The 26,874-nt window shown below is 39.1% G+C and overlaps 1 protein-coding gene across 1 annotated transcript; it reads left to right on the top strand.

Annotated features, from left to right (window-relative positions):
- Positions 1–2,345: 2,345 nt before the first annotated feature.
- On the top strand, positions 2,346–26,874 carry cmc1 (C-x(9)-C motif containing 1). Its single transcript, XM_084704428.1, has 4 exons — positions 2,346–2,475; positions 3,681–3,773; positions 23,964–24,054; positions 24,234–26,874. The coding sequence occupies exons 1-4, from the start codon at positions 2,457–2,459 to the stop codon at positions 24,352–24,354; spliced, it is 324 nt and encodes a 107-aa protein (XP_084560554.1). The 5' UTR covers positions 2,346–2,456; the 3' UTR covers positions 24,355–26,874.

Raw genomic sequence — 26,874 nt, 5'->3', positions numbered from 1 at the left:
TAGTCTACAGTTATTGCAAATTTAAGTTAACTGGTGATTTTCGTTATTTGTATTCTTCCCCTGCTAGCATAATTGCATGCCTGCCCCCGGACAGACCTGCCCCGCTGCAACAAAAAAAAATCATAGGGGAAACACTGTATATTCCTATTTACTTTGTCTAGGAGTTTACAGAAGAGTTGGTTAATAGATATTTCACAGCCTAACTTATCTGGAACTTTATTTTTAAAAAGTGGCGAAAATCACTTTTTTAATGAGTGTTGACAGTATTTTTTTATTTTTGAAGTGATAAACATGACAAACATTTGCATATTTACCTGCGATTTAACAGGGTGTAAAAAAAAGTAGTGGTCTCGATTTAACATCATTAATTACAGCGAAGTACCGGACACTAGCTCGTTAGCTCGCAATGTACAAAGAATGTAAGTCATATTTCCCACCCTGGCTAGAAGCAGTGATCTGTGACGTAGAACAATGGCATTCAACAATGGCTTGACAGTTTTGTGCCACAAAACTCAAGGCTTAAAGGGGCAATTGACTGCAAAACCGATTTTACCTTGTCATAGTTGAATAACGATAGTTCGGTGGGTAAACTGAACATACCGTGAATATCAAAGTCCATTGACACCTCTTTCCTATTCAAATCTCAAAAAGAAAAAAATTGTCTATAAAACGCTAGCTTTTCAACAAAGCTACCGGTCCTACGTAGGACCGGTGATCGCCCTCTTATTGGCTCTGGTCTGTATCTTTGTCACGCCCCAGAATTTACATCCAGACCAGCCCGAGGTAGTGTCTATCTCCATACTAGTTTAGCTGCGCGCTGCTCTGTGTAAGCTACTTATAAGGAGTTACAAAGAAGAATGTTTTGAATTATAACAAGGATATTGAAAATGGACCACGGTCGTAAATGCTGTGTTCCAGGCTGTACAGGGAAGGCTAACACTCACAGTCTTCCCAAGGAGCCAAACATTCAACAGGCATGGCTGCTGTTGTCTATGAGAAGATCCCGGCGAAGTTCGACAATCATTCATTTGCTCTGAACATTTCACCCAAGACAGTTTTGACAACCTTGGACAATTTCAAGCAGGATTTGCTAGGAAGCTGAACCTGGAAAGAGGTGCTGTTCCGACCGTATGCTCATTGCAACCGCAAGCTATAAGGACAGTATGATGTTGTGCTAACAGTTATTAGCAATGCTAACGTTTCCTGTATATAGCATTCCAGGTAGAATGCTAACTACGTTTCTACACACATCAAATGACTCTAGCTAGACTAGTAGCTGTAGTCGGCATTAGAAGGGAAGCTTCCGAAAAATAGCCAGAAAACGAACAGCAGTCTGGCTTATTGCCAAGGCCTGTCTAGATAATCTATTTGAAAGAACTGGAGAAAGGCAGGTTCTAGATACAGGATACGTTAGCATTGCTAGTAACTGTTACTAGTAACACCTAGACTGTAGGCATGTAAACAAGTTTAGCTTGCTAGTTAACGCAAGAGCATAGGTAGAATGTGTGATAATTTAGCCTAGTTTATTGGCAATGGGGCTAACGTTGATTCATGGTCCTGACTGTGTTTCATTCAAATAAATAACCTGTGTAATGAAAATCTACAATTCACGATGCATGTTTGTCCAGATCTTTGTCATGTTATTTTACAGCAAGATATCTAGAGCTAGCCTAGCTAGCTAACTGAAGCCGAGTAGAATCACGATATGGTTTGGTTGCTAAGCTGTAGCCTAACGTTCTACCCACCTAAGTCAATCCAGTTTGCTTCAACAACAGAAGTGGAAACAAGTAATGTTATCATTTCAAATGATATATAGTCAATCTGTTGAAAACAGTGTTGTGTAGACACAATAGATTTATTTGCGCGTTTTTATTTCAAGTCTCCAACTTCGGTGTTTCAGCGAGTGCTGCTGTTGGCCGTGTTGCGTTTTTGGTCCCAGCTTCACTCGTTGATAACCAACCAATCAGCGCGCAGCTTATCTAAATATTAATGAGCATACCATAAAGGGGGAAAAGCTAGTGTTTTTTCCCAGGAACATTTCAGAGGATCTGTCAGAGGGCATAGAACAGCACCCGGGCCTTTTTCAACCCAACCAATGTTACATACCCCATTCGGAGACATTAAGGAACAGTGTGAAATACCCCCCAAAAAATTGCCCCCCAAAAAATTGTCAATTGCCCCTTTAAAGCAGTGGAACGTAAAAAAAAAAAAAAAACTAAAATCACGCCCAAAAACAGGTTTTGTGAGAATCTGAGTTATGTTGCATATATATTAAAAAGAAAAACGGAGTAGAACTGATAAGAAATGCTTGGTCTGTCCACCCTCCCACTAGGCCTTCCATAGTATATGACCCAATCGGCGTTCCATAGCGAACGACCCATCACTAACGTGAACACACTGAGGTCACATTGCACACGTTTTGTAATGTTTGAGTAACACTGCTGGACTACTACAAAATGGAGACTACTAAATCAGGTAGCTATTATAAATAAGACAATAACACTGAGCAACCACAGTTTAAAACTCATATTACCCGTATGTTCTGCTGTTATTGTTATAGTGGTAATCTTGTACTGATCGGCTAACTCGCCAGCAAAGCTAGCCAGCTAGCCTAGCTACTGGGACGTTGTTGCATGCACACATTACTACAGTCAGTCATGGCTTGTCATGGTCGTTAGCTAGCTCATTCAGTCGTATTAAGCTTTTAGAGCGAATTTCATCTTTATGGTAGCTCTTTGATAAATTCGCAATGAGCGTGTCGTTAGTTTGCCATATCCGCTAGGCTAGTTAGTCAGAGAGCTGTGGCTAGTAAAGTCTAATGTAGGCCTACACTCCATGGTGAAAAGTATATTGACACCTGACCATCACATGCATATGGCCAGTAAATTATTTCGACGCCAAATTCGACGAAACATTTTTGAATTAACATCACTTTGTGCATTGTGGCATGAGCAAGCTCATTGGTGCTGTCATGCCAAAAACTGTTTTACATGATTGTGAGCTAAAGCCCTTTATTTTACATTTGGAAATATTTGTGCTAAAGCATGAAATATCTGTCAAGACAATTCTGTGGCTTTCTTGTTTATTTTTGACAATACCCCCATGCATAAAGTGAGGTCCTTTACAGAAATGTAAGTTTGGCAGAATGTGCATGACCTGTTCAGACCTAAACACCAACACATTTGGTATTAAATTATAATACCATCTCCAAGCCAAGTCTTATCAACATCATTGCCCAACCTCACAAATGCTTGTTCCAACACCGATATGGACACAGATAATGGAAAGCCTTCCCAGAAAAGTGAAGGCAGTTATAAAAACAAGGTGGGAACCAACTCCATATTAATGCTCATGATTTTGAAATGAAAGGTACACTGAGTGGTGTTCACATTAGGGTTGCCACCCGTCCTGGTTTTACCGGGATTGTTCTCTTTTTTGACTGACAAAATATCCTTTTCTATATATATTTTTTTTGTGGAAATGTATTTTCAAATAAAACCTAATTTGGACCCTTCTACTGCTATTCTATTTTCTTCCTGCTTGCTGCGTCTAATTTTGTGTACGTAAACTGAAACTAAAATACAGCAAAGATTGTCCATGTGTTTACTTTTATTTGATTGGTTCGCTTCATCTAAGGTGGTTCACATCCTTAATCATAAAGTGTGTTTGCTAATTTTCAGAAGAGCCCTTCCTCAGGCATGTGGAGACAGACGTGCTGATTCCGAAGATGATGAGGGAAAAAGCTAAGGAGCGCTGTGCCGAGAAAGTTGATGGTGAGTGATTGCTAACCAGCTAGCTAGTTACAGAGATCTGAGGGTACCTTATGCTCTCGTTGCTCAACATCCTTTAGAGCAGTGTTTCCCAAAGACTGGGTCGCTTTCACTACCACGTACATGTGCAAATTGGGATTTTCTGTGCTCACAAAAATGAAGACAAGCACAGAAACTGACTGAATGCTGCGCCTGATATGCATGTTGCGCCCTCCTCCTGCATCACAGACTGAAACGCGCTACAAAAACGCAGACAGGCCCACCTATCCCATTAGCAATCTTGAAATGGTACAACATGTTTTGTATAATTTGAAATCTTTTTGTTATTATTTCATATTTTGTTCCAATATTTCTGGTTCAATTGAATGTTAAGAATAAGAAGAAATGGGCTATGTTTTGTTTTTTTATAGCCTACATTTAATGTCCAATTAGGCACTTATTGGATACCTTCTTTAAACATTGCTGGTTCAATTGTTCAGAGAGAAGTGATCACTCTGAGATATCTTATTAACAATGTCAGTAGGCCTACAAGGTCTGAAATAACAGTAAAATATCGTCATTATTGTTCAATAATGGTCAAACCCACCTTTATTTTGTGATTTACAAATAATCTATTGGCTTGGGTCGCGAAGGCTTGTGACTTTTAAAATATGGGTCCCCAGAAAAAAGGTTTGGGAAACACTGCTTTAGAGGTAAGGATTTGACAGGTTTAAGTGAAGTGGCAGTAGTGAAGCATCACTTGTCCTCTAATTTTCTGGTTAGAAGTTTCCTAGGGACTCCCTGATAAAATATTATTGTCATAATTTGTTGCCAATGCCAATGTTGTTATTTAGGATTCCTCTATCTGGAGACAACCTATTGTGTTTGTTAGGAGTTTATTAGCATTCTTCTGTAAACCTATTGGTTTTGTTAGTGTTTATATCATTTTTATTATTCTCCCTAAAGTTTCCATTATCTCAAGATCTCAACCGTAAAAGGTTTTCAAATTTGGCACATTTATACTACAGGCCATGATCTGTTCCACGCATCAGGAGGACACTGCTCAATGTTACTGTGTGCAAAAGCAAATATCTCATAAAACAATTAAATTAAAGGGAAAACATTGTCATGGTAAACATTTCTAGGTTTCAAGATGGAGGAGAAACTAATGGTATGTGTGGCTGTACATCCAGTCCTGTTCAGAACAAAGCTACGTAAAAAAAAACGAAGCAAGGTGCAGGGTTGCCGATGTAGTCGGTCTCCCTGGTGTATTTATTGTACTTCAGTCTTGTCACTTTACGTAACTTTGTTCTGTGCCACTGCTAGGCTACCCCAGCCAACACATGACTGTTACCTTGAGTGACCGGTGGTGTAACGCTGTGGGAAGGCAAGCGGTGCAGAGCGTTAAATAACACTGCAGTGCATTTACTCTGGAGAAGCTGTGCTGGCTGACCCAGGTGGTCGCTATTGAATGGCACTTGTGGTACTTGATGACATACATCACACCATCTCAAGTCAGAAAATAATTCCAACCGGCATGCTCAAACCTGTCGGCGCTGCATGAAGTCGAACACACATAACTGTGCACACGTGGGTCAAGTGCAGGTGGACTACGGAAAGCCATGTGGACTTGGATGTGCCAAAGCCTGTAATTTAGCATTTGGGGCAAGACGACACAGAAATTTCCGCCTTTACACGGCCGTTTCGAACGTCTTAAGAGGTATAAAATTGGGTGCTACTATTTCATTTGTTTCTGAGGGGAAACCAGATAACGACTATTGTAAGAGAGAAGACAATTACCCACTCTTATTTTGTCTGAATTAAGGTTAAATAATATAGTTAGCAGTGACATTATCAACAACTGTATTTTGTGACTTACTGGTTACTTATTAATAAAAATATAAAGCTACTGTACAATATCATATTCACATTTAAATACAGACTTAAATGTAAGATTATTATGGATTAACCCGCACAAATTGATCCCCCCCCACAATATGGAGGACCAAACCTGCCATATTTACAAATGAATGAATGAATAAATAAATGTCCACATCCATGCATTTAGACAGAAATAAACGAATATATATATTAATTAATGCACAATTGTCAATCAATAGTTACATATATTTTACATTTATGTATTGATTTATTTTGTATTCATTTATGTATTGATTTATTGATTTATTTATTCATTCATTCATTTATATATTCATTTATTTATTCATTTATTTATTCATTTATTTATTCATTTATTTATTCATTTATTTATTCATTCATTCATTCATTGTTCCCAATATGATAATGAGAGGAGGCCAGTAGGCGTGGAAACTGATGTTCAGACATTGCAATCAATCCAGAGCCATAGATTCAATCTAGCTAACGCCTGGGACACACTGGCTGCGAAGCGCCCTGGAGCGCCACAATATACTACGAATGGCGCGATGCTGTTCACACTAGACGCGCATTTCTCCACGCCGGTCACCAAGCCTTCACCTTCTCTGAGATTTTCTTTTCTACATGTAAAGCTGACATGTACATAAACATGGCATAGGCTACAGGCTATTTAGGCAACTTGTTGCTCCAACAATAACCGTCGCAACGGCATCCCATTCCCAACATAACGTGGCAACGTTTGGCTTTTGTTGCCGTAGTCTTTGTAAAATATGTGCTATGGGGCATACAACTCCATTTAGGACTAAGCTACTTTTCATCTTCGATGATTAACTTTGTGTCGTCAATCTTCACAAATTTCTCTTCTGCTTGATTGGGGGCTATATGCCAGATTGTCTATCTCGCTCTTACACACAGGACAAATATGTTGGTTTGACAATCAACAAGGATTTTTTATTTTAAAATGTTTACGTTTTTATCGGGGTAAACACATGGTTGGCTGGTCAGCGTAGTGAAGTTGGGTGTTAAGTGATAGCCCACAACTAACGTAGTAAAATCTTTATAACATGTTTGTTTATCCAAATATCATATATGGTGAATAAAATCTTTGTTTTCAACAAGGTCGGCCAGCCTGTCCATGTAGGCTATGTTGTCCATGACAGCAAGGATGGATGTAAAGCTACGTAATCGAATACAAAGTGTGGAAAAGGATTAGCCAATGGTGTGTCAAATACCGCCTACCTATTTTGATTGACACATCTCATTAACATATTGAGAAGAAGAAATACAGGAATGAATGAATAAATGAATGAATAAATGAATGAATAAATGAATGAATCCATGAATGAATAAATAAATGAATAAATAAATGAATACACAAATAAATACATAAATACATGTAAATTATAAGGTAATATTGATTGAAAATTGTGCATTAATTAGTACATGTATTCATTTATTTGTCTAAATGCATGGATGTGGACATTTATTTATTCATTCATTCATTTTTAAATATGGCAGGTTTGGTCCTCCATACCACAACAGATACGACATGAAGGAAATACGACATAACCTTTTTTGGTTAAGTGCAATTGAGGGATAGACAAAAGTGTACAGTTTAAATGCATAAGAAAGTTCCTTCATCTAAAGCTGATAAGTCCTATAACTTGCATGGTGTATTGTGTGCTACTGAATCAACCAGAGGGAAAAGCATATGTCAAGGAGCAGAATATAAAAATAAATAAGAAAACGTAAACTTCAAATTTTTGAATATTTCTTAGCATTTGTTAAAAGTCACACATTTGGTTTGGATCTATACCCAAATGCTGCCAGAAAACTCATGTTGCAGTTGGCTCTTCAGTTGTGGTTGATCTGATTTCCGTCCCCTCCCCCTTCAATTCTTCCTTACTTTTATTTCATCCACTTCTACATGAGCATGTGTATCAATTTGTTCTGAGACAACCATACAGACACACTCTCAACATCTACTTGCTTGCAAACAGAAAACACTTATAATTGCCAAGCCTTTGGAAACCTCCCATCTCAGCTTTCTGCCGCCTCAATTTCAACTGTCACCCCTGGCCTATTGTAAAGCTCTCTCTCTTCTTTTGACATCCACATAGTCTTAAAAGGTTGGTGACCACTGGTCTAAGATCCCTGACCTTGATGAAAAGCAAGATCTACCTATCAAGAGAATTGATTAAAAAAACTGCCCAGGGGTCTAATTTATAAAGTTTGCTTAAGCACAAAACGGGGCTGAAAATGTGCATACGCCACTTTCCACGCAAAGGTTGTGATTGATAAAAAAACAAACTTGACGGGAGAATGTGCGGTCCTCCACGCAAACTCTGACCCTTCCGTAGGCCTACACACATTTTGGAAACAGTTGGAATTGGTTCACTGGCACAGTTGACGCCACTCGCACTGTTTTTATTTTTATTGGTGATCCAACGGCCACCAAATAATGTGGTTTTCGGGCCTCCGCCAATAGGCTAACAGTGTCTGAGAAGTTGTCATGCGCCATGATTCACAGTAAAGAACAATTGCATGCCAGGGTCATTAATATACTGGATTAGTATTCATGAGGTGCTTGTCGGTAGTCTGTGATTTATAAAGATAACATTGCTTACAGGTGTGTGTACGCACAGTTTGATAAATCAGATTTTTGGGGGGCGTACGCCATTTTAGGCTTTTGGGCATATGTACACTTTTAGTAAGAATCCTACGCACAGTTTTATAAATGAGACCCCAGGTTGTACTTCCAATTTGATGCCCTTTACTTTATATTTGTAACAGTATTTAAATTACAGATTAAATGCTCTGGTTTTAATATACAATATTTAAAATATATGCAATCAAAAGAACACTGTAATTAAGCAGTCAATCAAGTGCAGTATTATGTCGGATGTATTTAGGTGTCAGGTGGCTGAGCGGTTAGTTAATCGCGCTAGTAATCAGAAGGTTACTGGTTCAATTACCGGCCGTGCCAAATTATGTTATGTCTTTGGGCAAGTGAGTTGCTTTGGATAAGAGCGTCTGCTAAATGTAAATGTCCCATTTAATGCAGCATCACTTTTCACAATGCCATTAGAAGGCAAACCTGCAGCAGCAATTCAAGTCGATGTTCAGTGGTCATGGCTGTGATTGAATACTGTCTGTGAGTGCTCTGTAGTTTGGCTCACAGCTAGACAGCCAGTCAGAGGCAGTCTGTGAGGTGTCTGTCAGTAAGGCTGCTCCTGTAGTTTGATTAGTACATTTTCATTTGTGAAAACACAAATTTTCAGATATAAGTGGATCCAAAGTAGGCGCTCCCTTTCAGTGCACATGCGGTGAGGAGAGGAAATTTCTCCCTGTTGACAAGTCCCCAAAAGTCACTATCCCTTGATCTGGCTTTCAGCACTGTCATTCTGCAAATCCACTATCTCCATGTCAACACCACTTGACAAAGCAAAAACTTGCTGGAATTTGGATGCAACATCTTCTACATCAATTGGCATGAAGGGGTTTGAGACAAGTGCAGCAACATATTCCATAATGTCCATCTCACCAAAACGCTGATTGAACTCTGTTGCCACTTTGTCCAGATGAGCACAGCAATTCTCAGTGGAAAAACACTCTTGTCCTCAATGCTCTGCAACATTTTTTCCAGGTTGGGAAAGTTTGTTAGTTTCCTGTTCTTTAGATGTGTGATCCAAACACCAAGCTTGGAATTATATGCATTACTGCGCTTATCATGTGGGGCACTTGTCAGTATTTTCCCTGGAGCTCATTGTTGAGTGCATTCAGTTTTCCTGTCAAGTCTGTCAGAAATTCCAGGTCCAGCAGCCACACATAATCTGACAGTTCCTTGTGCTCTTCGTTCCTTGCAGACAAAGTCAAGTCAACAAAGCTTTTCTGCCACTTAACCATGACATCAGCATGAAGTAGTAGGTCTCCGTTGGCGGCATCAAGCTCATCTAATAACGCCTTGAATAAGCGATGCTGAAGTGCTTTTGTTTGTATTGAGTTTATCAGTTTGACCAACAGGGTCATTACGTGAGAAAAGTCCTGGGGCCTCATGTATAAAAGATTTCGCAGCTTACATACCAGAAGATGGCATATGGCCAAAACTTGAAAAGTACCTACGCACAGAAATGTTCACATGTATAAAACCGGTCGTAGGACCAGGTCCTGCACACCTTTCCTTTATAAATCATAATCAACGTTAGATTGACCGCACGTGAAAGAGCCATTGACCCCGCCTTGCCTCCTCCCATAAATGAATATGCAGATGGCCTAAAAAGGCGCCCCTGAGGTAATTTCTTTGTCTGAATTAAAATGGCTAAATGCAAAAAATTGATATTTCACAGGCTGCGAGATGAAGGTTCCAACAACAAGGGGTGGAACGGTACACTGAAGTCATGGTTCGGTTCATACCGCGGTTCAGACATCACGGTTTGTTACGAATTTGGTACAACGGAGGGAAAAGCAAAATAAACCAGGTTCCTTTACGATTGAATACGGGCGCATTTAAGATGACATATAAATTCCGATTGCGTCAGTGATTTTTGTTGGCCCTATTTGTATGTGCATCTAAAGGCTGATTAAGCAGTGTATGGAGTTCAAAGGTGGACAGTTATTTTTGAATGTCTCGTTCCAGTGATTGGCACACCTGGGTGATGGCGTTGGATATTTGTAGTCATTTAGCACACACCAGATGCGTTATATGCGTAAGCATGTTAGATGTATTTCCACTCACATACCCCACAACTGCTGAATAATGCCAACACACAGTGCTTGTCTTATCCACTATTTTCTCGCCTGTACCACTGTAACTGAATGGGAAACCAAAGTTTTCCCATACTTGCAATCTTAAAGAGGCCGGCGGCTCTCACGCAAGTTTTATTTATTTTTATACTGTGTATTCTCTGTGTAATTTGGGAGTCAGATGGCTCAGCGGTGAGGGAGTCGGGCTAGTAATCAGAAGGTGGCCGGATCAATTCCCCTGTGTCCTTGGGCAAGGGACTTCACCCTACTTGCCTCAGGGGGAATGTCCCTGTACTTACTGTAAGTCGCTGTGGATAACAGCGTCTGCTAAATGACTAAATGTAAATGTAATTTCATGCACCTAACCGTGACAAACCGTGAAACAACATAATTAGCAAACCCAAACAAAATACGTATTTTCTGTGGTTATTCAGACTGCAAATCTGTGGAATTCTGTTAGTCTTCCTGTTCTTATGTCGGAGCGATCGAAGATGTTCCACAACAGTTTGACGCTGAATATGGTTGATTGAATGTTGACAGACTTTGCAAAAAAGTATTGATCCATCCTCATTGCCTGAAAACTCCCTGGCCCTGTCTATAGTTGTAATTTTGGTTGATAAGTGTTTCCGTGTCAATTATCTTCAAGGCTGAACCTTGGGATTTTTGGCTAATGTTTTAATGTTGGCTAAAGTAGCTAGTCTAACATGAATGTTACTGTATCAGTTTATGGGTTGACAGGCTTCCTTCGATTGCTGTCACAGACATACACTGGTGGCTCTGTTTACAAGTTAAATATTTCGAAAGAATAGAGACATGACAATGAGTTGACAAGTTTATTTTAATTTTGCCTCAATCCAATACATTCTATTTGAAATTCTGCAAATTACGTTTGGGCCTGGGTATTGGCAACAAAAGTCGGCAGAGTGGAAAACTGTCACTAGGGCAGTAAATGCTGTGGGTTCGGAGAACTGGACTATGGCATAAATTAAATAAGAAATGATTCTATGTAAAACTCGAAATAAAGAAACGAGTGGTGGTCCTTGGGAGGTGGATCCGTGCGTCATGCCTAGGCCTGTCGCAATAGTCAATATATTGACTTATCGCACGGTATATGGAAATGAGTGCAATAATTTTTGGTGGTGCGATATATTGCAACTGATCATTTTTTATAATGACGAATAATGATTATATTGATTTTTACATAAGAACGAATGTCACCAACATTTTAGTCGATCCCGCTGCCTCAGTCATCTTGTCTGCTTTCTGTGTCTAATGCGCAAGCGGGACTAGCGTCTCCACACACACAGAGCGGACACCGACAGGTGAAGAGAAGGCGTGAACTCACTGTGTTATAAAGTGTTCTGTTTTGTGAAATCTACAGCTAGTCAGGAAGAACAAGTAAAAATGGACTTGGTTTTAAAGCCGCATTCAGCAGCTCCGGTGTGGGAACATTTTGTCTTTAGAGATGAGAGCCAATTAACGTGAACGCGCCGGTATGTCAACTTTGTTTAAAACAAGTGGAAACGAAGAGGCAACTAACCTAACATCTCACCTAGCAATACATAACTGTCTATCCCACCCAGTTTTTCAACCTCTGAACAACAACTACAACTGGAGCTGGAAAGGGGTCTTCCGTACAGTTCTGTTACAGATGCCTTTTCCCGACAGTGCAAATATAAACGTGACAGCGCGAAATTGCGCACACTCACGGATAGCGTAACTCGCTATATAGCCAAAGAGATGCAGCCATTAAACACGGTCAAAAAAACAGCATTTACAAATATGCTGCAAACTTTTGACAAACTCAGGGCTGCCAACTCTCACGCATTGGCCGTGAGACACGCATTTCAACCATTTCACACGCTCTCACGCCACACCTTGTATATCTCAAGCTGAAAAGGCAACACCAACCAAGTAGCACTGTTAACGTTGTAAACAATAAGGGATGATGGAGTGAAGCGACATAGACGCGCGAACAGCCATGAAAACTCGCCTTGGGGGGAGGGGGGGATGGACTGAAAATTACAATTGACGTGTGTGCAATAATATCGTTTATCGCAATTAGTTTTGGTGCAATATATCGCACAAGAAAAAGTAGTTATTGTGACAGCCCTAGTCATGCCTCATGCATTTTTTCCAGGATTATCAATCTAAATTAATGCACTGACTAATAAAGTAAATTGTTAAAACTCAAACTTAAGATTTTACTAGGGCACAGCTGCTTTATACTGGGGCACGTGCCCCAGTAAAAATGGTCTAATGACGCCCCTGGCCAACAGAATTTATAGTACACGCAGTGCATTGCTCCATCTTGGTAAATGAATCACTGGCATTGCCGCCGCTGTCAGTATTGCCTGGCAATACTCCTTTTTCGTACACCTTTCGTACAGGTTTATTTACAGGGATCCGCGGGGTCTTAAAAAGTATTACAAGTTGAAAAATCCATTTAGGGAAAATTAAGGCCCTTAAAAGGTATTAACAAGTCTTAATCCAGATTTTTATGAGGTATTACATTTTGTTCACGCTAGGTCCAAAGAGTTTGACTCCAAAAAGTATGCATGAATATATTTATTTTCCTCCCCATGACTATTATAAACAACGACGTGCTCTGTCAGCGAGTCACGTATTTTGCGAAATGCACGGTTAGGTGATGTGTGTTGCCCTCCACATGTCGCGAGACAGACTCCGAAATGGGGAAATGTAAAGGTTGGAGAAGGATGAGTTTATCTGAAGCCTGTCCCTGAAAACAGGCTTACTGTACATATTTTTTAAAAGATTAGCGTAGCTTTAATGGGCATCAACGCTGTCAAGGCCACAGAGACCAGCCGCAGCGAGCAGCCGCAGCTGTCCATTGCCAGTTTCTGTGCTCCACCAGCGACACCACTACCCAACACAACAGCTGAACTTGTCAAAACGGCTACGACAGCAACCTCTGCCCCAGCGCTGCCGACATCAGGGTGGCTATGGTTGGCACATCAACTATGCGTGCGGACGTTATCTGGTGTCTCATTACTGCGGTGAATCACTGCTCACTGAATTCAAATATTTGTATAAACCTTGCCTTTTATTCTTTCATTTATTTTGTTTCTTCTGAGCGTATCTGAGTTCTGTTGTATGGTTGTGCTCTATAGATTTATTTGCAAACTACAACTGTTTATTAAGTTTAAGGTTTTTTGCAGAGTAGAACTTGAAGTGGCTATGAGGTCTTAAAATATTTTGTGAAGGTCTTCAAAATGTCTTAAAAAGGTATTGAAATTAACTTCAGGATTCCTGCATATCCCCTGATTTAATTTAGAAGACTTAAGTAAACTGTAATGACAACCACATTCAATTAAGTGAGGAATCTGAAGCAATATGAAAACATTAGACTTTTCAACAGGCTGTTACACGTTGCGCCTTGTGCTGGCGAAAAAGTTGGCAATAGGCTACTACTTAGGCTATACACTGGTGTTGGTACCTATGACCACTGGTATTCTTGAAGCCACTGGTGTCAAAATTCATATGTCCGAATCGTTTTCTCCCTGAGTCCTTCTCCGGCTCATTATTCTCATTCACAGGCTTCGTTTAATATGGCGAATCGACATCAAGTGATGGTTCGGTTACACTTGAACGTCCCTTCTTAAAAATTAGTCAATTGTCCGCTTCATTTTACACGTCAAATTTGAGTATATAAATGAGATTGCTGCGGTCGTCTTGACGAGAGGTTGATTTCCCCTAACCCTAGGCTGCACCATTCCGGGAGGGGGCGGTGGGATAACCAGGCTGAAGCCAACTTGATGTGTTGAATGCAGAGCACGTTATAAAATGTATTCTTAAAATACTCATTACTGTTTTAATAAATGCTTTAACAAATCATAGCATATTGCCTAAAACCTAAGGTAACCACAAAAATAATCAGTGATACATTTGCGACCCATTAAAAATTAGGGGAGAGCAGGGACAAAAGTATCATTTTTCAGAAAAAGTAAGTTTAAAAGACAATGTTTTAGACATAGATATATTTTTGCTTGGGTCAATAACTCACAAGTGTGGTCTTTTGTACAAATGTCAATCAACTTCAGTATAATTTCATTTTGAACACAAGTTGCACACTGTTATTTTCGACCCGTCAGTTGGGACGAAAGTAACACACAGGTGGGTCAAAAGTAACACAGCGATACAAGCTAGATTTGTTGTGTTACTCTGGTTTATATTAAACATTTTGTCCTTTATTTTTGCACAAAAATCACAAATTACATTTTCATTTTAAATTTCAGTTTCATCAAATATTTCATTCCATTTCTTCTGAATCAGTCCTCTGTCTGTCTTTCTGACCCTCACTCTTGGCATATTCTGTTGGTATGATATGACATAAACATGTTTTAACAAATGCTTTCCACAAACAGAAAGTCACCACACACTATTGCATTAGCAGCGGGACAAAAGTAACAAGTGTTACTTTCGTGTCGACAGGAACTCCTGACATTTAAAACAGATTTACTTTTATTCTGAAAAATTCTGACACGGCAACTGTCAGAATGTGTTACAGCACCAAATAACCTGTAGATTGACCATTACTGTGACGCCTGAAACTGGAAACACAACTTGTAATTAGCAAAAAATGACCGCCTAAGTAATTTACTTTGCGCACTCGAAGTGCTTTCCGCATCTAACCGCGGCAAACAATGACAATATCACATGAAATTTGGCAGTTCCATCAATGTTTGTGTGCTGAAGGTGCTGTCATAACTTGGAATGCAAATGTCAGGCAAGGCAAGTTTATTTATCAAGCACAATTCATACACCGTGGTAATTCAATGTTCTTCACATACATAAATACACAATGGCAATACAATGTGCTTCACATAAATAAAAGCAAAAGGTCAGTACATGATCATAAAAACAGTAAATTATAGGAAATAAAAGCATGAGAACATTAAGGCATAAACTGTAAAAGATAGGAAATAAAAGCATAAAAAAGAACTAGAGAGGGTAAAATTTCTGGGGAAATTGTAGGGTGTGCTTGCTTGCGTTGGTTGCAGAGGTCGGTATTTAAATGACATTTTACAACTGATATTTCTGTATATTTTATATAGAAATGCATAGCCTACTTATTTATAAAGATTACATATATTTAAAAGCATTTTTTATTATCGTCTGCTCATTTACAACTCGATATACTAATAGTGAAGAGTAGAATGAAATAGTTGTCTTCACATTTCCCCTGCAAGAGGGAATGGTGATCAGCAACCTCAAAGTTGAATCAAAACTAATACATTTGGCAGACAAGTGTAAAAATTGACCTAATCTCTATGACTTAAACGTCATTGTAAGTTTTTCCCTCCTTGTGACATTCTCAGGCATTTAGCCTACTCATATTGCATTCATTCATTAATTTAAAAAAATATATTTTGAAGTTTACTTTAACAAAGACGTTACCAGCAGTAGCTATCTCAGATGGAATCGCAATTCAAATAGTACTAGGCTAACTGAAAATATGCAGCCAAAAACGTAAATAAGCTTGACATTTATTTAGGGGAAAATCCCTCATTCATAAAAATGTCAGTGGTAGCAATCATTGTCAGTAACAAGGCAAAATGCGATATAGCCCTGCTGTGTGGAGAAGCTGGTAAATTGTAGGCTACTACTACTACTACTAGACTGTCTTGGTAGCGATTGCATTGGTTGAATTCAATTTAACGTTACTTCCGTATTACGGTCTAGGCTGAAATTAATTATTTTCATGAACAGATTGACAAAGTTTAGGCTATGGCAATGGAGTTCAGGTTAGTAGTCACTAGTCAGATAGTTTCACCCATTGAAAGACTTTTGATTTAAGTAAGGGTAGTGCCGAACATGTGCTGCCGTTTGACTTCCTACTAGTACTGTAAACAGCTGTGGAGATGTTTTTGTTAGCTACTAGACTAGGCTACAGCGTTGCAGTGAGCTACACTGGTTTGAAACCACAGGTAATTATCATTTTACCCACAAATTGTTTTCTTGTAATCTAATGTCATAATAAATCCTTCAACGAAAACGTATTTGTGAGGAATGTTAATTTTTACGATTAAAAACAGATGCATCATAGACCGCTGTAGTATGTTTTGCCCGGGCAACAGAGGCTAATGATGCTAATTTTCATTTCATTTTTATTAGGATCCCCATTAGCGGCCCATTTAATGGCAGCTAATCTTCCTGGGGTCCTCTAATGCTAATGCTTCAGTGAAATAGTAGACTACTGTTTACGAAAGTAGATGTACTTCCTTAATAATATTAGCTTATATTGTACATTACACATTACAATTGAGTGTCATATCACAAAGTAAAATGAGCAAATACTTATCACCCAGGCCTCTTTACTTGTGGCATTTCTGCAGCTGCCTTGCAGTAAAGCAGGTATCTCCCAGAAGTTAACGAGCTGCTAAACCAATGTTCTGCTAGAGATAGTCACACGAGTTTTCGTGACGTTAGTGGCGTCAGTGACTGGCTAGCAAGTTAGCCACCGTTAGCTTCACTTTTCGCCACAAAAACTTAATTTCTACTTAAACCGTGCAACGGAACGTAAATCCCAATATAAGCAACTCAATTGCTACCAAGACGAAACGTTTGACAACTAGGTTGTCTATGTAGTCCAAATATTAACAAAGTTTTAGGGGGGCAAAAATAATAACTAGAAAAGGCTGTTCCTGCGAAACAGCAGTGAGAATGCTGAAAACCTGAATGGGGATAGCTGACCATGCTAAAAAAGCTGAAAATAGTGAACATTTTTAGAAAGTTATAAGCTGAAGCTTCAAAGCGCCCGAAAGGTATTTTTGATAGGGGCTGGAGCTGGACGAAGGCATAAAACTACAGAAAAGAGAAGAAAAATGCAAAACAAAAAGGGAAAAAAATCAGAAAGAGAAACAATGCATACAAATTTGAAGATTTTGCAGAAAATTATTTGCTGGAGTTTTAAAAGGCCTGAAATGTATGTTAGAAAGGACCTGCAGAAAGATGAAGGCAGAAAAGTACAGAAAAAAGAAAAAAATGCGAAAGCACTGGCAGTTGGAAGATACTGCTGTGAAATTTATTTTTGAAAGGACCTGGAGCAAGATGAAGGCAAAAAACTGAAGAAAAGGAGAAAAATGCTAAACAAAAAGGGTAACATTTCAGAAAGATGACCTGCAGGAAAATGCTGAAGTCTGGGTTGAACGAATTTGAAGGTAAGAGGACAACACTGGAATGACTGGAACTTGCTGGAAAAAACGTAGCAACCACTGGTCATTGGCAACAGACTGGCAACATTTCTAACCTAGAATCTCAAAACGGAGGAGAAACTAATCATGTGTGCCTGCACACCCAGTCCTGTTCAGACACTTAATTTAAGATTACATCAAAATAATAATTCATAATGCAGGGTTGCTGATGTTGTCGTTGTCCCTGGTGAGTTTTTTATAGTAAATAACAAGATCATGCTACATCTAACCAGCGGATCATTTCTTGCAAGTGTGTCAAAGTGGTATGTATTAACACCGTAGGCTTGAATAATAACCGAAGGCGTAAAGCTAGAGAGAGAGGATGCAATGGAAGATTTCCTACATAAGTATATCTACTACTTCAAATTGAAAACGGAAAATATATTTAGAGTAAAGACAAGTTACTTTACATCTGTGTTCAATATCGTCAATTAAAAGTAAAAACTTTCCAGTTACGAAGCGTTTGTTCGTAGGATTAACTCCAGCTGCAGCAAACACTTAGCGTTACTGTACCCCAGCCCTGGTTTGGCTGTTCGTGACGGTCAGCTATGACAGTCGCGCCTCAATTTTTGCAGATTTCTCTAAAACCTGCTAAAATAAAAACGATCTAGCTAGATTATGTACACTTTAAGCTCAATATACATACCTTGTTTGGCTAATTTGGTCGATTGTGGAAAAAAAGTCGAACCGTTAGTAGCCTAGTTATGGAGAGCCATCACGCTAGCTCGATTATGAGAAATGTAGCTAAAATCCACACCTCAAACAAGTTAACCTAGACGCTAAACTGTACGTCCAATCCAAAAAATAATATTTTCCGTTACCCAAGACTCTGCCGAAACCATTGATATCCTTTATGTGTCTGTGCGGTCAGAAATACAACTCTCCTGGCAGTTTCCAAAACGTCACCCAATTCTGCTTTCATGGTGCGTGTCTATTTGGTTGCCACGGTGATGGCGCAGCTGTGATCGCTAACAAGCTGGGTAGAGAGAATCACAAATTTAGCTGGAATCCACACCTCAAACAAGTTAACCTAGACGCAAAACTATACGTCCAATCCAAAAAATGAGGATATTTTCCGAGACCCAAGACTCTCCCGAAACCAGGCATGTCATTTACATTTCTGTGCCAGTCATGTCGGTCAGAAAAACAACTCTACCGGCAGTTTAAAAACACGTCTACTTTCGAAATTCTCTGACGAATTTTACCCACCTCCAAGTTAGTGAGAGAATTTGAAAGGCTGCTCTCGCTTCAAGGCTCAAAGCTGAAAATCTGTAAATGTGAGCTCTTTAGTAGTTACATTGGCTGAAAGAGGACAAGTTTTCCTACATTTTAAGGTATAACTTGTTTCTGTAAGTTAAACTATATGCCGTCAGAGGAATTTGATTGACAATTTAGTTGAATATCAGAAAAAGAGCAGCCGAGTGTGCCACTCTGCTGGCTACTCAATCATAAAAATCAAGAAGGAGCTACATTTTTCATGTATTTAAAACTGTCACAATAAAAAATTAGCTGAATATATTTTAAAAAGCTGAATCATTTGGGAATAGCTGAATGTCTTGTGAACATTTTAAAGCTTGAATGGTGTCTAGCTGAAAGTATGCTGAAGTGGTTAAGTTTGAAAGAGGAGGTAGCTTTTTTATGATTTGAAAGGATTTACCATTACTTTTAATGGGAGAATAATTTGCCCAAAAACCTTAATTCTTTAAAAAGTATAAAAGTGAGAAATACCAGAAGTCTCCTGGTCTAAATCTCTTGAAGGAGCTGAACGTTTTGATACAAAAATTGTAGGAATCGGTGAAAGTATGCAGGACTAGTTAAAGGCCAAAAAACGGCGGAAGAACTGAAGTTGATAAGCAATGGTGCTTAACAGCATTCTCACAATAATAATAATAATAAATATGTGAGATAACAATGGTTGTGCCCTTGCCGAAGGCAAACCACACCCAATTAATAAAAATCAGTAGTCTACTACAGTAAGCAATAATGCTTTAAAGGAACTGTTCATAGCCAGTTAGCTGCAGCCACTAAATCGCTTTGTTATATTCGTCCCGCGTTACTTTCGCCCCGGTTCTCCCCTATGGTCACAATGGCATTTCAAAAGGTCGCAAATGCGACCATTTCTGTCGCAGTATAGTACCGTGATAGACGGACACCTTAAGTATGTGTGTGCATATGTCCAAATTTGAGGGTTGTTCTTTCTTTGTCATGGTCATTACAGGGTTTTTTTTACTTAGTAGCACTGGTAGCACCAACAAATATTTAGGAGCACCCACTGAAAATGTTCGTATTGTCTTTTCAGTTCTTCAAATTAGCGCTAGTGAGCTCCCTGTCACGTGACAAGTTATTGATGGTTAATTTTTAAGTCTGCATTAAAGGTAAGAACATAAAGATGTTTACTTGGTTATGTAGGGTTGGATAGGACCATAGACTGGTCACTGTATCAACTCAAAGCAGGCACATAGCAAGCAGTAGGCTAATTAGCAAGGGTTTTGTAAAAACATTTAAACAGGTCACACCATAACAATTATTCGCACTTGCACAAATGCTTCCAAATATACTTTTAGGTTGCACAGATACAACTTGGGGAGCATATGCGACCAAAATGATGGCAATTTCAAGTCCTACATTTTGTCTGTATGTCTGCATTTTGACCTGATTATTGTTTGTCATATGTACACCCTTTTTATTTTTTACCCGGGAAAGATCATTAAGAACAAATTCTTATTTACAGTGATGGCTTGACAATCCCTTACAGCATTGTAGGACATAAATAATCACAAGAAGGCCATGCATAGTGGGATAGCCAAGATCACTGTTAATAATGGCTCTGATCAAATTGTGCATTGAGTGACTACTGATGTGCATTGAGTGACTACTGATGTGGACAGGCATTTGTTGATTGGATTAGTTTCAGTACTCTGCCTCTCTTGATTGTTTTGATCTGCATTTATATTAAAATAGTAGTAATCATTCCCCAAAAGTCATTCATTATTTAGTTGTTTAGTAGCCTTGTTGGTACAGGAGAAAGGGAGCAAGCTAATTATGAAGACCTTGCTAACAGGGTGAAGATCTTGGCCATTCAACACCTCTTTAACACCAGCACATACCATCTGTATCTAGAATGCAGAACATGGAGCAGTTGATCTTATCATGTATTAACACATATAAATAAATCTTTATAGACTTGGCTCTGGATAAAGTAATAACTATTTACTATATATTGTTGGAAAAATTGAAGATGTAACACATTTATCCTGTATAAGAATTATTCTGTGTTCAGCATTCCTTGTGTGTAGAGAGAGGCCTACCCCCAAATCTGGACTTTGTGTAACACTAGGCATATGTAAACAAGGTGACTTGGGCTGACCACTCTCTCTTACTGGAGAGGCCATAAAATATGTCTGGCCTTATCTGTGTTGGGTGAATCATGTGGTCAAGCTTACAGGGGTCAAAAGGCACACACACTCAAACACGCACGCACACACGCCCGCGCCAGGTCTTACAAGGAGCCAATAAAGAAGAGCCATGGAACATTTGCATGCCTTTGTCTTAACCAATGACTGTAAAGAGTGGTTCTGCTTAAATAGCTAGCTAGCACAACATGCTAGCGGACAAATTTTGTAGCACAATGGCGTGTGATGATTTTGTCTCCTTGTGGGCCGGCCGCAAGCAATTAACTTTCTTAAACTTGTTCACCGACTGACTATGCAATGCTTGATAGATTAATATTTCTGACATATATACATCTTCAAACTGGTCCTACCAGGGCCATATTTAGACACGTATGTTTCTCTTGTGTGTTTACCTAGCAGGGAGAAAAAACTTCTATCAGAACTGCAAACTGCCCTTCTTCTGTATGCCATGCCGGCTTAGATTTGCAAAATATTATAGGAATCTCAGCACTTTTTCTCTTGGCCAATCGGAATCTTAGCACTTCCGTTAGAACCTTTAAGCGACAGCGTCAACTGCTACTTGCACTGGCCAGCTTTTAAATACTGAGGATAGCCTACCGAAGTTGAGTTAGCCAATGTCGTTAGCAATGCTAGCTACCGTTAGTTTGTTAGCTGTATATAACATTTCACTGGGTCTTGCAGCTGTGTGTTTAGCCGCAGTATTTCCAAGCCCTGATAGTGTAACTGAGACGACGCAGGCTGGATAGAACTAGCACTATATGGGATAGACTGTTGCACAGTACTAGTAGCTTAAGTACTATGTGTTGTGCCGTGGTGTACTGGCAGCATCATACATTTAAGCAATTCAAGACTTGCATGTGCAGTAACAAATGTCACATTAACTCTTGTGTTCTCTTCGGGTCATTCTGACCCATCAGTCATTGTGACCCACCGTCGTTTGCGACAACTTTACCGCATACAAAAACTAAGTGAAGCATTTTCTTTTAACCGTTGGGCTGTCTCAGACCCCCCACATTGCAAAGGTTAAAATAAAATTATTTTTATTTGCTTTTGTATTGGGTAAATTTGGGTAAACACAACAATGGTTCGTTATGAACCTTTTGGTCATGTGACCCGAAGGCAGCACAAGGGTTAAGTAAGCTTGTGTGGTGCGTCGTTGTCATCAATGCCACAGGCTAAACTGTCAAAAGAAAAGTTTTTCATTTCCAGCGCATTCAGTGAAGTTTGGCTAGCAACATCAGCTAGAATAGCTGGCTCGTAGCTTCTTCATGCAGCTTCTCCATGCAGGGCTCTAGACTGAGACCAAATGGTCGGCTTATTTACTGACAATGATCGCTTCCAGCAACCTTCTTTTGAATTTGCAATTTCCCCCTAAATACATATCAAGCTTATTTACTCGTTGTTTCAGTTAGCAGATTGTACTGTTTGAATCGCGATTCCATCTGAAAAATACTGCTGGTGACAACGTTGCTAGTTTCAAAAGGGGTTCGGCTTGTTTCATAATAAACTGACCCATCTGCAACCCACGCATGCCCTACAATTTCCCCCAGAAATTGTACCTCTCTTGGTCCTCTTTTAAGTAATAAGCCCCTGTGTTCAAGTGTTGAGCATTAAATTAGCTGCATGGTCTGTAGAGGTCTTGGGACAAAGCTGCAATAGCGTACATAACAGAAAGTGTTTCATTCTGTAGAAATTGTGTAAATGTTTTATGTAGTTAGAAGGTCCGAGGAGAATGAGTGGAGTTGGTGAAGCGTCCTGGTGAGTTGCAGTCATTCGCTATAGTTTTACTACTAATCTGAGGCTAGTCTCCAAAGATATCTATATTATGTCTATGGATATCTAGGCCTAGTCTCTTTCATGTCTCCCCAACGTGATGTCATCACTAAATTGCACTAATATGCTAATGCCAACACCAAAAACTGGTCTTTAACACCATTTACAGACACCATTTGGAGATTTTTAAATGATATACATATCTTGAGTGCTTCATGTACCCATTTATCAACAGTGATGTTTAACCTGCAATATGGCCTTTAAGTCACGCTCAGAAGGGAGTCATTTGCATATTAAACGCCCCCACCTCCCAACACTGTCACCTTTTTTACTCTGAGGAGTTTGCAGGTCTGATCTATGGTAGCCAGTTACAGTACATTGAGACAACAGAAAGGACCACCATTGAGTCAGACACTGTCAATTCAAAATGGGAAAGGAAGCACTTTTTTGAAAAATATGCACTGTGCATGTGTGCCATAGATGGACTCAAGACTGGAATTCTCAATACCCTTAATTGTGTGTGTGTATATATATATATATATATTGGTAGTTGAACTTGTCCACGAATACTTATATCTTGCGAGTGAAAAGTTAATATCTGCGCATGTGAAAAAATCTGCTTGCGACTTTATTTTACATAAATCTGACACCATAGGAGGGGGCTGTGCCTGCCTCTCTGCAGCAGTGCTGTGTGTGCGCAGTTGTGTGTCAACTGGGAGGTGAAGACGGCACTGTTGGTATCGATACTGTTGCAAATAAATATCAGTCTAGACAATGGGTGTGCAGTATTGGAAACTATTCATAACCTTCTACTTTTCCAAGTTTGTTGTGTTTAAGTATTAATTTCAAATGAATTTAAAGACCAGGATGACAAATAGAAAAAACTTAAATATCTAATTTACAAATGATTTTATTCCCTTTTGTCAAGATGGTCCAAATATATTTCAGCTGCACAGAGCCCTTGAAGGGACCTGTGAAAATCTATAGTTTCACGCCCGGACGAGAAAGTGTCTTATTTTTTAGTTATTTTTCAAAGGTCCCTTCAGGGGCTCCGTACAGCTGCACCCTATTTAGGACATTAGGTATTATTACTAGACATTATCCAGTAGATTAGAGGTAAATGTTGGCTTCTGTTCTTTTCCACTGTTAATCTACTACTTCTCATTTTATTTCAGCCTTTAACCACTGCTGTAAGCAAACTGGCTTTCTTATGGCGTTCAAGTGTCGGAATGAGAATACTGCCTTGAAAGAGTGCCTGACTGTTTAGTGAGTATGAGACATTTACTGGTCCATCTTATTCCCCTGATTATAGGTAATAATAGTTTGGGAACAATTGAAAATTATTAGTCTGTGTAGAAAAGACCAACAGAGCACGGTCTCCTCACAAACATCTCACAAAGTCAACATTTGTGTCATAAAAGTTACCAAACATCACTTGCCCACAGCTACAAAGACCCAGCATTTTTTGAGGACTGCAAGAAGGAGTATATTCGTGACAAGTTGGAGTACGAGAGGACTGGCATACCAGCCAAAAACCGGAAACAAAAGCTCCCAGCTAGTATGTAAACAAACTGTTCAATAGGCGCGCCTGATAGGCTAATAGCACCTCTAATTGAAACATGTATTTGAGACAATTTGTAACAATGTATTCGAAGAGGGTTGTTGTAAGCATTTATGACACCTTTTTATACAACCTTCACAACACATTATTCCAGTGTGTTTTCAATTATATTTTCAGTATTTAAAAAAGTACTGGTACAAAAACGTTATAAGGACACACATGCGTCAACATTGTTTAGAATGAGAAATTTCAAAACAGAAATTTGATTCCACATCTTAGCATTGTACCTCACTTCTAAAGGTTTGTATGTGTTCATGATTATGTATGTTTGTGTGTTTATTTGGAGTACCCTAGTAGAGAAAATGTAAAGAGCATTTCAGATTTTCACTATAAACTAATTTGATTCAATTTGACCTTTATTTTGAAAAATACCTGTGAATGTGTCGTGAATATAGAAGGGGAATATATCGATTACACTTATACGCACAATAAAGTGTAATGAATGCTTTCAAAAGGATGTTATTTTGTTACAGACCCCTTCAAACAAAGTGCACAATTTCACAAGCAGGATGCAAAGGAAGTACTGTATGTGAAGGGGCCAGTCTAGTTGGTCAGAAAACAAGGTAACAATACTTAGAGATTTCCATTGAATTTTCCAGGTTAAAAAGTATAGATCAGAGGTCCCCAAACCTTTTTTCTGCGAGGGCCAGATCATTTTTCCTTTCTTTAATGTGGGGCCGGGTCGGTCTGTAACAGAAAATTACATGGGCAGGAGTGACTACCAGTATTATTGTGGAGTTTTTATTATGATTTTAAATGTATTCATTATGCTAGATTAGTTAATTAGTTTTTATGCACCGTACATCCGTTACAGGTGTTGAAATTAATCGATGCATCGCGATGCGGACATGAACGATGCTGCATTTATGCAGTGGCCGACCATAATCGAATATAACGCAATAATGTCGCTCTGTGATTTTCCAGCCGCAGCATAAACATTCAAATGAAAAATAACATTCTCAGTAGCCTAACCCGTTTCATCTTGAGCTATGATAGACTCTAGTCTCATCTGCCGTTTCATCTAGACCTACTACCAACTTTAGGAATCACGTTAGCTGTTTCCATCCTGAGTTGCTAGCAACAACACCTGCCGCGGAAAACGCAAACTCTGGGCCAGCAACTCAGAGGATTGATGCAACTCTGTTTTCAATACTGCTAATAATGCTGTCTATTGTGTTCAGACTTTGTTAAATAATAAAGGATTATTTATATCTTACAACAACGTGCTTGTATTTTTGGATGAAAATAAAACTGTTGATTATTATTATGATTTCAATGTTAACCTTTTGCCTTTATGAAATTGTCATGAATTGTGTATGTTAGTCGGTCTTTAAGCATGGCATGTCGTTACAGAGTTTTGTCAATAATTAATATAGAAATAAGTAATATAGAAAACTGTATTATATTGAACTATACAGTATCTTAATGCTTTCTGTCAAGTCATATATCCTATATGGCTTTAATAGAAAAATGTATTTGACGCATCGAGTAATCGAATCGCTGACATGATAATCGTAATCTAATCGGACAATCAGTGTCAATTCACACCTCTACATGTCAAGGGATATATAGCCTATTGAAAGAGCATTATTACTATGGTAATTACCTGTTTTCATATTCATTGCTATTTAAATAAAAACATTTACTTACTTATGCATATTAATCAGTTTAAAGGTCTCTGGCATTGTTCAGAGGGCCGGTCCAAATGCGTTGGCGGGCCGTATTTCCACAGTTCACCAGTCAGTCACAAATCACTACGTCAGCGTCTGATACAGCGCAAGCGACGGAAAACAAGAGCATCATATTACGGTTATCGTTTTAAGGTTTAGCAATGGTGTTGAGGCTTCCTGAACGAAATGTTATGAAAGTTGAGTTGCTGGGGGGTATTCGTCGCAGCTCGCTAAACAGTTTAGCAAGCAAATTTTCAGGCTAAGATCAAACACGCCCCTCTTTTTGGTTCGTGGAAGCAAGTTTAGATAAATCACCATAGTAACACATCCATTAGCACTAACCTGCTCGAGAGCAGGCTAACGTAAGTTTGGCTGGATAAGCTTGCCACACCCCCGGAAAATAATTGGCAGCTCCCTTTTTGAGAGACCCAGCTGACCAAGGAGATATATAGTTCGATTAGCTTTCCATACCAATAGAGTTTTTCGCGATCGCCAATCCTTTATTTCACACGGATTAGTTCTTGTTTGAGCAATATCGATTCAGCCGACAAGGACTCATTTATTTGCAAGACCTTCTCGGGCCGTACATTGCAAATATCACACACCGCAGCAAGCTATATGCTTTATGAGCTTATGCTGCTGTATGTGAATATGTAACGCTATGTTTTAAGAAATGTCTTATCTGTTGTGCCTGTGCTTTTTATGTTTCACTGTGGGAGAGTGGGAAACGTCATATCGATTCCTTTTTATGTCTTGACGTGAAGAAGTTGACAATAAAGCTACTTGAAACTTTTA

This window comes from Hypomesus nipponensis, chromosome 2 (assembly GCF_054491055.1).
Source record: "Hypomesus nipponensis isolate SF chromosome 2, ASM5449105v1, whole genome shotgun sequence".
In the NCBI taxonomy this organism is placed as follows: Eukaryota; Metazoa; Chordata; class Actinopteri; order Osmeriformes; family Osmeridae; genus Hypomesus; species Hypomesus nipponensis.
The sequence above is the reverse complement of the archived record's forward strand: the minus strand, read 5'-3'. Positions and strand labels throughout refer to the sequence as shown.

Coding starts and splice junctions, on each gene's coding strand:
- cmc1 (XM_084704428.1), top strand. Junction 3,774..23,963: donor CTGTGCCGAGAAAGTTGATG/GTGAGTGATTGC, acceptor ATTTTATTTCAG/CCTTTAACCACTGCTGTAAG. Junction 24,055..24,233: donor AAAGAGTGCCTGACTGTTTA/GTGAGTATGAGA, acceptor ACTTGCCCACAG/CTACAAAGACCCAGCATTTT.